The sequence below is a fragment of the Hippichthys cyanospilos genome, chromosome 11, assembly GCF_059441005.1.
Source record: "Hippichthys cyanospilos isolate Australia breed blue-spotted pipefish chromosome 11, RoL_Hcya_1.0, whole genome shotgun sequence".
NCBI lineage: Eukaryota > Metazoa > Chordata > Actinopteri > Syngnathiformes > Syngnathidae > Hippichthys > Hippichthys cyanospilos.
In genome coordinates, this window is record NC_142379.1 from 1,092,709 (window position 1) to 1,107,717 (window position 15,009).

The following is a 15,009-nucleotide window of genomic DNA, read 5'->3' on the forward strand; positions in this document are numbered from 1 at the left end:
CGAGGGACGCCCTGAACTGGTTGCCAGCCAATCACAGCGCACACATAGACTAACAACCATTTACCCGCACAAACACACCTAAGGGCAATTTCCAGTGTACCTACCATGCATGTTTTGGGGAAAGCGGGAGAAAATTGGAGTAAACCTACATACGTGGGCACCGGCAGAACATGCAAGCTCCACACAGGAAGGCTGGAGTTGGAATCGAACCCACGACCTTTGTACTGCGAGACCAACGTACTAACCGTTATCCCACCGTCCAAATATGACCCAAAATGTGAAATACAAGTACTGAATCGAGCTTGAAGAAGAACAGTATGTACTGTAACTGCTTTCATCATTTCTTTTTAGACAACTAATTTTGTCCTCTACCTTTTGCTGTTAACATTTATGGCAGTAACTGTGATTATTAGTGTGTGCCTCTTTTATTGGCTGCAGTAGCCTGAGGGGGGGAAAAGGCCATCGCCAAACGATGTGACTTTTATTGGCTAATAATAAGCTGGTGTAACCTTTCAAAAGTGGTTACGGTGGATGAAGAGGTTCCGGGAAGCTGGATCGCGTTATCTGGCTCGCTTTATTACACGAAACAAATATGACAAATACTGTCACATGACCTCAAACATATCCAAGCATTATTATATTTATGAGTTTGCGAGCCATGATTAGATCATGCAAGTGTATTGTTGTGGAATTTTTAGAATTTAGTCGAGACTGATAAAAAGTCTGGAAATCAAATCGTCTTTCCAACACGAAGGGAGGCAGAGACCGGAAAACAAAAATGTATCTTGAAGTGACTATAGTTCTCATCCATGTGAAAGGATCTTTCTGAACAAAATCGTGTGGTCAGCGAACACATTGTTATACTAATACTTATTTTCCATGACAGTATCTAATGAAATGTTCACCGTGTTATTCATTGCGATCCAGATTGCAGCTGAAGATCACAAGATGGCTGCCACAAGAAAGGAGGACTGTGTTGTACGCCACTAATCCATTCAGGTACATTATGTAAATCCGTGTGTGTTTGGACTTACAAACGTAACATTTTTGTTTGTACTTTGCATTCATTTAACTCCCTTGGTTTTCTGTTCCCTTTTTTCACCTGAAAGCGTTGTTTTTGGAGTACACTGTGTTTCCGGCTTCCCTGCATTTGGGTCCACCGCCCCCCACGCATCACGTGCATCCGGGGAGCGCATTTGGCAATTGGCATCGTAGCTCAAAGTCCCCAAGCCAAAGTATTGCGAAGGATACTCGTGGTGCTTTTGATTAGGGCCCTTTGGTGAAAAAGGTCCATGCATGCCGTTTCCCAGTCCAGTCCACACTTGCAGCGAGCGCCGCCTCCGCCGCCTGCCTACATGTTTCTCCTTGAGAGTCTGTAAACAACGCCCACGCTCCCGCCAGGCTGCTCATCGGCTGTAGGTCAATTAAGCCGTATTTAATTGGCGGTGTTTATGCAGCGCACGTTTGAGAAGGCATGATCAACAAGCGGAGGGTTTTCGACTTTGTTACTTCCCAGTGACGAGTGGGCAAAAAGCTGCAGCTGCCAACTCCGCCGTTTCTGTTGATATCTTTCGGAAGAGGTGGTGGCCGATAGACACTTCCAAGTGCACTTTAAGGGAGAGAGAGAGCCAAGGTTGTAAAAAAAATAAAAAATAAAAAAAAAGCTCATCTCTTGGTTTGTTTTATAGCTTGCCATCAAAAAAAAGGCTCGTGGGTAGTTTTTGTGGAACATTTTGTGGTCTCGCCTTGAGTGATATATTTTCATGTGCAAATCCTCTTAGGGCCAGTGAAGAGGGGGGGGAAAAAAAACAGTCGGCTGGATTCCAGATTCTGAATTCCTCACCTTGACACCCAGACAATGCCATCTACTGGTGACCGTGAATAAGTATAGTTGTTTTCAAAATTATAATTTACAGTGGAGTAGCATCAAACGCTTTGACTATGATGTCAGTATTCCCATATTGAGAAGTGTATAAAGTCTGTAAATAAAGTGAGAATTTGGGGAATGCAGTTGGAATCGTAAATTTAAATGGAGAATTCTGAGCATTAAGTAAAAGTTACATCATTACAGTCAGAATTCTGCACTCGTTAGCTAGCATGTTGTTGGATGAACAAACAAACTCAGATTATCATAAATAACAACATTCTTACAAACAAAATACAATTTACAGACGCTTGTGGGCCACATTTCACAGACGGATCAACGTGCGTGTCACCGACAGTGACTGCTCTCAACTGAAGGCACAGTATCCTTCCTCACGACAAAATGTAGGATCAACAGCGGCCGGTTCCAGTGGATCCACGGACTCGTACTGGTTGGCGACATCTGGCCTAGTGCACATATTGATCTTTCTACTTAGAAGGTCGACAAAAATGAAAACAAGTCTGACATTTGGCATTTCCACATCTTCACTTCATAGAAATATTTCTGACCCGTCCTCTCAACGGAAACGCAAAGCAAACAGCAAAAGGGGTCATTCCTTCATTCCTTCGTTCAGCCAGGCCGAAGGAAGCGAATAAACAGTACCATTAAATGTGAAAATAGCAGCGCGCGCGTCGCATCGCGGTGAGTGCATGCAAAATTGCATTTTGCACAGGCCACTGTGTACAATGCCAGTGAAGCGCGAGTGACTGCATTATTCCTGCAGAGATCCTTAAAACCAGGCGCTTTTATCATCCTCACCTTGCACCCCCGCCCCCACCCGTTGCAAGAAGTCACACATTCTAATGGAAATACTGTATTTATTATTATGAGACAGCCAGGTTTATATTGTTAATTTATTTTTCTTGGTGGTAACTAATAGCAACCGGCCCTCGATTGATTTGCGGCGGCTGCTTTCATTTCAATTTTGAAAATGCTAATGTGCACGCTCTGTCTCAAATTGGCGTGATTTATGACTGGAGCTATAAGGGGATGCGAAATGTTCACTCTCACGATGATGCGGTGCAGCTCGACTCCACTGTAAATCAAAATATTAATAATAAACATGCAGAGGTGCTCAATATCTTTTTCCACATCGAAATCAACTGAAACACCATTAATACAATCCTGCCCCCCCCCCCCCCCACCTCCAAAAAAACTTTTATGTTACATTTTTAATGAATAGCTCTTCAATGTATTTATTAAATATGGACATATTGCAGAGAATGTCAAGAAATTGGAAGGAATTAAAAGAAGGACGAATTTTTTAATAAAATGCATTTTTTCGTAAATGATGAAAATTTTCCATAGTTTTAACGCAACCCAACAAAAATATAACGACAAAAAAACGATTTTTTTGTCAAGTATCGATTTACCGGGCCGACTCTGGTTGCAGTGTTTTCGCTAGCCCGCCAGAGGACGCCCCTGAGCCGCGCACGACGCCGTCGACCACCACGAGAGAAGCGAACAAGCGGAGAGATAGCGCCCACTCACTCTCTCACTCACCCCCTCTCGCGCTGCTCTCCTCTCTGCCCACTTCAGTCCCCAGTTTGCCCGTCAGAGTGCACGGAGCTCCGGCGCCGTGTCGTATGTGCCTCGCGGCCGAGCTCAGATAGCCTCCGACGCGCCGAGCTACCCGCGTGTGGCCGGGGCCGGTGTCACCGGGCTTCGGCGAACCGAGACCACAATGCTTCGGCACCGGCGGTGGCACGTCGCGGGCTTGCTCTTGTTCCCGCTCGGTGAGTGGCCGCCTTCGCCTCGCCTTTACTTTTTTTGCTTGTTGCTTTTATCCCCAAATTACGTCACGTGACGGACGCATCCACGCAAGCGTTCCACAGGTGACAGCTGACAACTTGTGCGGAAGTTTGAAGAGAGTTAAAAATCAAAACAACCAAAAAACGACAAACCATCACGTAATGGCCCCCCCCAAAAAAACGGAGTTCTTGTACTTAGGTTTGGTACTTTATTTGACTTTTGAAATGTATGTTGTATCTTTTTATTTCATAGTCATGTCATGAAAAGTTTGTTTCTGACAGGTAAGTGACTACTGAGTAAAAAAACAACAACCATGCAAATAATCTTGTTATAATATTTAAGCGTGTAAATTGGGGAAAAAAGTTCATTAAGTGATTTTTTTTTTTCAATGCTATTCGGTTTAGTGACCGAAATTCTCCAAATATAAGACACACCTGTGAATAGGGCGCGCCCTTTTTTTTTTTTTTTCTGTTACTGTGTACAAGATGCACCAACAATTTGGCAACAATGTAAAAACTAAAGCAAAACAGAAAAACATCTTTCAGAATTCATATTTTCTTGTATTCATATGCGTAAGTAAAGTTAAATTTCGTTAAGTGTACTCGAGATTTCCCACATTGTGAGTGGTCATTGAATGCCTCGCCAGTGTATCGTTGAATGCGCTCCAATACGCTTCCTCACGACGCAGCTCAAGTTCATTCGCCCATAAATTGTGCACCATCCGTGTTTCACGAAGTTTATGATTGTGTGTATACGCACAGCTCTATACCTTGCCAGTCTAATTGATTCAGCTGAAGACTTAAATGATTCCTGTATATGAACAATGATGGACGCAGACGTTGGTTCTGTCTGCTCGCTTCTTTTATTGAAAATAATGTTGTAATGCACACGTTGTGTTATAAAATCGCACTTTCTTTTACAAAACTTGGCCGTTTTGGCGCCTTGTTCCAATATACGTTGCTTGAAAAGTGGAGCATATATTGCATAAAAATGTATTGTAAAAATATATATTTATCACTGAAATGCCGAGGCAAGAATTGAAGAATGTACACGGCGCTTATTTTATTATTTTGTCCCCCCCAAAGTGAAAATTGGCGCTTTATAGGGCGCTGTCAGCTTTTGCGAAAATTGAAGGCTTTTACGTGTGCCTTAGAGTGCGCAGAATGCGCTACATTTTCCAAATGTAAACTGTGCATCGTAGCTTCATAAAGGTCACGGAATCATTGCTTTGGTCCATATTGAGTCTCCTGGCACACTTCTCGCTGCGATTTGATTTAATAAGCAGAAACCGCCTGCCGCCTTAATGAAGCCACTTCACTTCACTCCACACTTCCATAATTCGACCGCATGAGCGACGTGCATGATAGCGCCTCGTGCCTGTGCAAAAAGCTCCTTTGTTTGCCACAGACATCTTCCAGTGAGTTCAGGCCGTCTTTGCCTGTGTGGAATATAAAAGAGGTCAGGAATGTGGATGTGTCCAGTTGGGTCAGTGCCCCCCCCCCCATCCATACCCTCCCCGATGTGCTCTTGAGAGGACGGATGCTGAGAACAGAATTAAAAGCAGCAGCAGACATCCGGGCCACGTTCCAACTGTGACATTTTGGGCTCCGAAAGTGATTTTTATGCTGATTACACTCATAAGCAGAAATACACCGGCAAACTGGTGTCCTTGCTCTCTTTCACTGTACTGAGTGAAAGGATGCAGGATGTGTAAAGAGGTGGAAGTGCATAAAGATGCTCAGCTATTATTAAGAATTACGACGTGAACTCAGCTGCAGAATGACACCATTCGTCTTTCGCGCCCCCGCAGGTTTTTAAGTGATCATTATTTGTGGGCTTGTGCAGTCTACAAGTCTGAATTTCATTTGAATAGTAGTTTCATTTGAGTTGAGTGCTACCGTATTTTCTGCACTAAAAAGCAGCCTAAAAGCCTTGAATTTTCTTCAAAGCTGACAGTGCGCCTTATAGTCCGCTGCGCCTTGTACAGCGCATAAACCACCAGTTTTCATGTTTGTGTGACGGAAATGACTTAATCGCCATGTAAATTCTTACATTTTTACCTTTGCGTTGCAATTAGAAATGCATTTTTGTAATACATTTTTTTACAACACCTTGTTTGAAATGCTGATATGCTGTATATGCTCCAATTTTGAATCAATTTATTTGGGGACAAGACGCATTTTGTAAAAGAAAACGCAATGTCTTCAAAAAATAAACAGAAACTGTTTTTAAATCAACAAAAACTTGTCTGAACATTTTGCATTGGATTTATTTTTTAGTAAATCACATCTTCTTCAAGTAAGTGTTTTCTTAGTTTATTACTTCGATCAAAACAAAGATTTAGTTTTTTGCCGTATCAAGCAGCAACGTTAGGCGCAATATTGTTGTCAATGATTCTTTTTTAAGGGCAAAATGATACATCGATGTATCAATATAATCGCCCAGCTCTACTTATGGCAAATGCTTAAAAAAATCACAAATTCATTAGGATGTCGTTGATTAAAACGGTAGAATATGTGGCCCCTGCCATGCCCGTCAAAGTCCGCGTTGACGCCGATTCCCCAACCATACAAAAAGCCTTCAATACTTGACAAGCTTCCGTTTCACGCCTCTTGTAAAGCTTTACATCAAACGTTGGCACCACTGCGGAATGGCCACCCGAGATCGTGGACTCATTTCAAACCGACGGCTAATTAGCTTTTCCCCGCTAACACGATGCACCTGCGCCGATGCATTTGTTCAATTTCCCGCTCGCCTGCCGGAACCGTTACATCCTTTGATGAACCTCAACGTTAAATAACGCTCAATCTCATTACATCCTAATTGTAGCTGCGCTGTGCTTTTATTAAGGAAACGTCAAGCAAGGAAAGAAAGTTTCATGCTATTAGCGGAGCGCCGCCCCCGTGGCGAATACGACAAATGCTGTCTTTCCGTCTTTTCTTCCCCGCTCAGTCAATGGTTTTGAATGTTTCTTGGATGGTTTGAGCTCGTTAAGTCAAAATTTCATCCCCTTGTACTGCAGGTAATGACAACGAAGGCCACCCGCCTACCTAATTTCATTCTGCCTTTCCCCATGTCCGAACCGGCGGCTTCACCTCAGGCCCAGGCGCTCACCAGAAGTGTTTTTTGAAGTCAAATGGGTACTCTGAAAAATAGATGAGATTCCCTCTCAGCGCAAGCAATCACGCCTGACCAAGCCACCACGCGCCGGCTTATAAAAGCCGTGCCTGGCAAGAAAGTATGTGTATTCTTATTAGACGTTTTTATTACTAACGGCACGGCCGCATAATGAACAGCTGCAGGCCCCTTCCTGGAGAACTGCCGGTGTTATGTCTTCATCAACCCTCCCGAGTTGTCCTCTAATGGCCCGCGCAGCACTTTTTCTACCTTCTCAGCGTGGAAGTCTAATAGAGGTCACCGTCTTGGTGAACCGCTGTTGGCAAACGGTCTGATTTAATAACCGACTGCATAACTCTCATGCGTCCGGCGTTGTTTTTCTTTCATCGTATCGATTCCCGGGAATCCCTCTTCGAGGAGGATCTGGCTCCCGGGATCGATGACGGCGTGATTGGAAACAAACCAATCGCCGCGGTCCAATCAGAAACTGTGAGGGATGTCACTGCGGACAATGCGCTCTGGAAGGCGGCCGCATCTCGAGGCCATACTTTGTTTTATTTGAGCCACGCCGGTAGCAAATGTTGTGTCCAAAGTCTGGTCAGAAGGGCAATGATTAAAAATACTCCTCAAAGCTTTTCAGAAACCTGTGTCATCCGTTTGTGTTGTGCACTTTTTTGCATGAATCTCTCCTTTAGATTCGTAGACGTTTTTGCATGAATCTCTCCTTTAGATTCGTAGACATTTTTGTCGGTATACACATGATAAACATGTTTTAGCAAATTTTAGGTCACTCGGTCAAACAGGTTTCAAGGATTTCATCTTTTCCTTCACCCGTGACCTAATAGCTTAAAACAAAATGGCCGACTTCCTAGGTTTTTTGGAACGTGGCTTCTCGAAAACATTTTTGTGGGTGCGCTCTTGACAAGACGCGTCGACCAAATTTGAGCTTGCTCGGCAAAAGTGGATTCAGGAGCTGACGCTTCAGAGAAGTTCAAAACACCAATGAGAAATGCGTGACTCAAATGGACTAAATTCTGCGCGCATGCATTGCAAATTGTAAAACTCTCCTACTTTGGTCTACCCCCAGGTCACCTCATCTTAGCTGCAGGCAGCTCAGAAAAAACTTCACAGGTAAGCATCTTACTCCACTATTCTGCCAATAAATTGAAGCGCAAGGCTAGTGTTAATCATAACATTCCTAGCGTTCCCTCTGCTTGTATTTTAAGACTTTAATTACCTGCTCAGAGAAAACAAACGCTCCCCTCCCACCTTTTTCTAACTGCTGAATGATGAGCTTTGGGATCAAAAGGCGGCATTTTGCTCTGCGCTCGTTTCTCGAGCTTTTTTTTTGGGGGGGGGGGGGCGTTTTCCACGTTTTTTGGGGGGGGTTCCACGTTGGCACTTTACAGCTCGATGAATAATGAACGCTTTGCTTCTTGGGCTCATCGCGAGCGTGTTGACGGGGAGTCTCCTCGCAGGGTTGCTTAGCATGGCAGGAATAGGAAATGACTGCCTCGGTGCTCCGATCTGAGCTTGCCTTTGTCAAAATCTGTGATTTTTTGGACAGCGGCGATGTATGAACGTTTCAACCAAATGTGTGGAAGGCTGGAGAAACGCTGGGAAACGGTATCCGAAGGTTTTGTTGGAAGCTTTCCAAGGTATAGGACATGAATGCGTACGGGATGCATTTTCACACAATTAGGCAATTATGTCGAAAATGAAAACCGAGATATTGATTTGTTCTAGTTCTATGTTCAATTCCATTCAAAATGAAACAGAATGTTTGGAGGTAGCTCAAAAATGGACAAAGTTACAGCAATTTCAATAGTGCCAATTTAAAATGAGTTTTGCCATGGAAATACCTTTAAAGCTCAATGTAAAGTTGATGCTGTCGTCCTCAAACAACGACCAGATCTGGCCCGCTTCCAAATTTTGCCCAGTCCCCATAACAATACGAGACGCGTTATGACGTTTTTTTTTTTTCTTTCTGACGACGTGTCACAGAAAGGGGTATTAATATTTGGTGATATCTAGAATTAATACTGTATTATTTATTTCCATTTTTTTCCTCCTGTTCACAGAAAAGGGCCTTATTTTCTTACGTGTGGCATTAATATTGTTATTTATTTTCACATTTTCCCTTGTCAAGATCCCAGAAAGGGGTATTAATATTTTATTGTTTGGCATTAATATTCTTATTTATTTTCATTTTCTCCCCATCAAGATCCCAGAAAAGGGTATTAATTTTTGGTTCCGCGTAGCATTAATATTGTTATTTTTTTCCCAGCCAAGATCCCAAATAATATTTGGTTATGTGTGGCATTCTGGAAAACAAAAAAACCTTCACGTTCTATGCGGTCGTCGCACTGTTACAAACCCTACCCGGCCCCCCATCTGAGGAGAGAATAATATGGCCCTTGGATACAAAAGGTTTGGGGACTCCTGTGTTCACGGATTAAAGAGGATCTGGATGAATTGTGCACGCCGGCTTGTTAGCGCTCCGCCCTAATTTCCTGAAGTAGAGGACAACACTAACAAATTAGAGAGGAATGCACATTTTTGGGTCAAGCAAGTGCTCCAGTTTAGTCGTGGCCTGACTGAATATAGTGGCAGCAGATCCTGAACGCTAAAAACATTGCAATTTCCCATAATACCCGGAGGCATTGAATTAAGTGTGTGTATATGTGTGTGTGGGTTGTTGTTGTTTTTTTTTTTTTTAAATGGCTGAGTGTTTAATTTCAGATGTTTTTTTAGCGCCGTATTTGGTTAGATAGAACTGGGTGAGTTTTTGGTGACAAAAATAAGCAAAACAGATGAATAAAATCACTAAACTGGCCAAATATTGTCAGATTTTTGGGCATGCCCCCCCCCCGATTGCTATTAATTAATGGGAAGAACACTAATAAGGATTCCGAGATGGCCTTGGCACCGCTCAGGCCCTAATTGCCGCTCAACGTGTTAGCCCTGTCAACTTTGCAAATTTGTTTTGCTTTTAATCTTCTCAGAGCAACAGCGCGTGTCTGTTTTAATCACTGTTTGGCCTCCAGTTGTTTCCATGAAGGTTGCGGCCAGATGAGCTCAAATGAGATGAGGAGGAGCTCGTGACTCTCAACCAGCTGGACTCATCGCACCTCCATTAAAAAAAAAAAATCTGCTAAAGTACTCATCAGCTCCCGCCGTGTTCGTTTGTTTTGCTGATAGTTTAGTCCCAAAGATTCCGTTCAAGGAGTATAAATGCTCCATTAAAAATGTCATCTTCTTGTAAGCCTGGGCGTATGGTAGCGACGAGCGCTGGAGTTGACCGGAAGCACGTCGAAGACTTGAACACGGCCAGCTCCAAAGTCTCGGCGATCGCCTGCACCGCTGAGCCGCCTTCTGAACGCTTTACTTAAAACGGCTCATGCGGCGGGAGGAAGCGGCGACAGTTTTTCACCCCCGCCCCCCGCTGTTGCCCGGAGCAACGAGATTTAGACCACTGTCAACAATTTTCTCCAGTCTGGTGCGTTTTCTGGCAGCTGAAACGAGCGCTCGTAAAACGACAAGTCAAAGCATCAGCGCGCCGTCTGAGTGAAGGACGGATGATCCGGGGAGCGTTTCAAAGTCCTCACGGGGGTCCTCGGCTTCGTTCGTCTTCATATTTATGTGATTAGCGGCCGTGCTTGGCTTGGATACTTTCGGCCGAATGGAAAAAGGGTGAAAAAAGATACGTAGGGGTCAAATATTCCACCTTTTTAAATGATGCAGGCGTGCAAATGTACAGCGTAATTTAGTCTTTTATTTAATTATTAAGTTTTAATTAAGTGCTGCTGCATTCATGCTATTCATTTCAGATGTCATTTAAATATTTTCTCTCCTTTGCCCAGAAAGATTTATCTTAACTTCCCTCACACCTTCTGTCTGAATTTGATTTTTTTCCATTTTAATTGGGCAGAGTACCGCTAAATCGGATACCATGGATCTCAAATAGTGTTTTTAAACACTTTAAAAGCCAGTACCTCTACAATAGTGTGAGAATGATTTCAAAATGAGTTCAGAATAATCGATCAAAGTTGCTAAACGCGGCCCGTGTTTTTAAATGACTTCAGCCAGACACACATATCAAAAATGAACTAACTCCCTTCCTGCCACATTTGACTTTTTAGCCAACATTCACTTACCACTGACTAAGTTGCGTTGATTTACTTATTTAACCAGGGAAACTCATTGAGGTTTAAAATGTACGTATTTTTCAAGAGTGTCTTTGTCAACTCCCATGGTGTTCCCATCAAGGCATACAGAAAGATGATAGATGTGCTCTTGTGACTTTCTATTGAAATGCTAAAAGAATGTGTTGCTTTTGATGTAGGATGATGATGGTGCGTGCGTACAACAACAACTAATTCAATAATAAAACATTCAAATATGATGAATATTTGATACGCATATGAAGTAGTTAGGAAGTTTTTACTGCGACCCGCTATGGGCAGGAGGATGCTTGTTGCTACGGTTACGGCCCCACTTCTAGCCTCCCGCTACTTAATTACATCCTTAATTTACCTTGACTGGATGCGCGTAATTACACATGGCGCAATAAAGCTGCTACAGTGATGAAGTGTCACTAATAACGCGAGTTACCATTATACCTCAAGTACGTACTGCTGAGTTGCGCGCATAAAATGTTCAAATCCGTACCGAGGCATTGACAACACGTTAGGAGTAGACAAAATGCTTTGGGAGAATAAACAGACAATAGAGTTTGACAAAGCGCAAAGGCCCTCTGGAAGAAAATCATTACCGTATTTTCTACACTATCAGGTGCACCTAAAAGCCTTCGATTTTTTTCAAAAGCTGACAGCGCGCCTTCATCCGGTGCGTCTTGTACCGTGCATGCGCCGCCACTTTTCATATTTGGGGGGGACCAAAAAATCTAATAACTTAATCGCCACGTGAATTCTTCAGTTTTTACCTCCGCATTTTAGTCTAGTTGTAAATGCATTTTTTACAATTAAAATGTACAGCACCCTGTTTGAAAATGTGCTATTCTCTCTCATTTTGAAGCACTTTATGTGGGGACACGGCGCAAAAACCGCGAGTTAATACTAATACTGTAACTAATTCAATACAAAAAACCTTCTGCGAACCCCGGGTTTTGGACACAAGTGATGATTTAAGTATGCATAATTTTATTCCATCATTCCACTGTGTGAAAACCTTTCAATATTATGCAGTGTTGAGAGTCCACCGTTACATTTTTGCTGCGGAGTATCGCAAACCTGGAACCTTGAGTGGGTCTAACCATCATCGTACACCAAGCTAATGTGACCTGACACATCTGCAGTGTATGCCCGTGTGTGTGTGTGTGTGTGTGTGTGTGTGTGTGTGTGTCTGTGCGTGTCCTCGGGGATGGATCTTGGCGCAAGGCATGAGCTTATGTATGAAGCGCTTCCAAAGCAATGGTTCGGCACTAGGCTTTTAGGGCATTTTGGATGCTTGTGTAACGTTTTATATTTTATTATTTTTTTTATTGAGGTGGAATATCGAAAAGTTTGCGCCTCATCGGACTAGATGTGGTTGGAAGTATCAGCATCAGAATTTAGTATGAAAACTACAAACCGCTGAGATTTATTGAAACAACAGAAATGCACTGACAACTATGCGGCCATAGCCCAACATTGATGGGTTTATATATGATGTACAATAAAAAGAAAGTACTAGTCACAAAAGTACATGGCCGAAGATTCCAAGTTGCAGAGCAATGAAAGATGACAACTTGTGGGCAAGTTAAATGCTCCCCGTCCAATTATCCCAACGTCTTCTCCCCAAATTGATCTGCTTGATACCATCTTGTCTACCTGATGCGTACCCTCCCCCGGAACGCTTGTCACCGACTGGGGAGAAGAAAAAAAAAAAGAACGATCAAAGTCGACACGCGTATTTATAGCTTTTTTTTACTTTTCTGGTTGTCAAAAGTTCTACAGCAGTCCAGTACACGTCCCACACTACGACTTGTTTTTCTGACGTTTGGCTTTTGGTTTTAATAACTTTTTCTTATAGAAGTGGATTGCAATCAGTTGAAAAAAGACTTTAAACATTTTTTAGGGGATTTCTGTGTGTGTGTGTGATTTTTTTTTTTCTTCTGTTTTGGGGATTTTTATTGATCATTGATGTATTTCAATAAATAGCGAAACAAAAATCCCCCCCCCATAAATGCAATGTCTAGTTATTCGACATACGATGTAGAAATGCCTCTAAAGGTACCGTAATTTAGTCATGTGTTTTAATTGGACAGCCATGTTCTATTTAACCGCTAAAGTCAGGGGTAGACTTCTAATCACGTTTTTGTAAAATTCACCCAAATTAAAGAAAAAAAAAAGTGTGGGTCGAGGAATACGGTCGCAGTCTATATGTAGCCATCGTGCGTCCGCGATACTTTGATGCAAAGTGAGATTGTGACGTGAAATTGTATTTGTTGTTTTTCATCTTTCCCTGTCCCTCTTGTCAGCCTCAATAATTAAAGCACTTCTTTCTTTCTTTTTTCTTCAGAGTTGGGAAGAAGATGCGCACGAGATCCCTGCCAGGCAGCTCGGTGAGTCTAATCACAAATAGGAACACAGAAAAACCTCAAAAAAAAAAAAAAAATCGTAGGAAAGCCTTTGTTTGACACTGTGCCGACATGACAGCTGGTGTAGCAATAACGGTTTAAGTGAGTACAAATGCGTTTCTATAAATATAGATGCATTGTACTTAAAAAAAAAAATATATATATATAATTCTGATGCTCACTGCTTATTAAATAAACATACAGGCTTGAGTCATCCATGCTGAGTTGGGACTGAGTTATGTTTGGCAAATCCCACATCGAGTTGTTGTTGTTTCTCAAGCCATGCAACTATGACAGCAAATCCAAGAAGCCAACATTTTCTTGATGATTTTGCTTCCAAAAAAAAAAAAAAAGAGTAAGCAACGCATGAATTTGAAAGGCACACAGTAGAACACAGACCTCCGCCGAGGTTGAGATGATTTTTCTCCAAATTGAATACCTTTTTTTTTTTTTTTTTTTTAGATCTGGGCGTTCAATCTTTTTCAAGGCTCTCACAGCAGTCGTGTGTCCCACTAGAATAGAATCATATCTCTGTATTCTGAAGCAAAACAAGAGCAATCTGTAGTGGACTGAGCTGACCTTGACATGGAGCGGAAAGTCCAGAGTTATGCAAATTGCTTTTTTTTTTCTTTTTTTGTTGTAGCGCGTTTAAAAAAAAAAAAGACAACTCCAGGCAAGAGTAACAATTCACTCTTTCAGTGGCAAACGTTATCAGAAAAGCAAGCGAGAGCAGCACTCCCATCAAATGGTCACGCTTCATTACTACGATGCTCAATAGGCTTCAAATCAAGAGGAGCGCCGCTAACGAGTCTCATCACTACGCAGGAAAAACGGAGTTACCGGCAGAAGCATTTTACATGCCGAGAATTATTGTCGTTGGCAAGGAAAGAGTTAATCGAGTTAATCTTATTCATTAAATTCACTACCAATAACTTTTTGTAAATTTAACTTTGTCCAAAGCCTCAGAATTTCCGCTTGTCAACGGGAAATATCGTTCGGTTTCTGTCATCATCCTTAAAAACTGATTATCTTTGCTTTTAATATCAATTATGTATTTGCTGTTACTCAACTGACCCATGCATTCACGGAATCATACGTTCCTACTAAACATCCCTACTAAAAGGTTCACATCCAATCAAAATGAGACACTTCCAGTGTCTTTTAAGGATATTTTTTCACCATGTTGATAATTGAACTGTTTTAAAGAACAGAAGATTAAAAAAAAAAAAAAAAACTTGGCAAAACGTAGCGGTAAAATCCAGATGCACAAACTTGACTTTTAGTTCATTACAATTTTTTTCCCTGCTGACATTTCCAGAAGCTAAAGCATCCATCCGCATTGATCTCCCGCAAAGCGATGAAAAGTGCGCATTCATACAAATGTCATCTCTGTGGCTCGCTTGGCCATCTCTTCCCACCAGAAGCCTCTTTTCAAATGGCAAAATCAAAACTCTTTGCGGCCGTATTGAATTTTGGCCTTCCCCGTCCAAGCGTGCGGATCGACTGTTAATTCCCAGAAGCTGCAACCTGGATTTTCCCCCAAGCGCGAATGTTTGACTTTGCGACAGTGATGAGAAGGAACTAACTACAAATACATGCTACGGTGAATATCCCGTTTTGCTAATATGTAGTTAGT

General features: G+C 42.3%; 1 protein-coding gene across 1 annotated transcript in view; it reads left to right on the forward strand.

The window, feature by feature from the left end:
* Positions 1-956: 956 nt before the first annotated feature.
* Positions 957-15,009, forward strand: part of b3glcta (beta 3-glucosyltransferase a) — a 30,288-nt gene continuing 16,235 nt past the window's right edge. The window contains exons 1-4 of the mRNA XM_088427099.1: positions 957-999; positions 3,464-3,660; positions 7,881-7,924; positions 13,316-13,358. Coding sequence (XP_088283225.1) covers positions 3,609-3,660; positions 7,881-7,924; positions 13,316-13,358 — 139 coding nt within the window. The 5' untranslated portion in view covers positions 957-999; positions 3,464-3,608. The remainder of the gene's footprint in view (positions 1,000-3,463; positions 3,661-7,880; positions 7,925-13,315; positions 13,359-15,009) is intronic.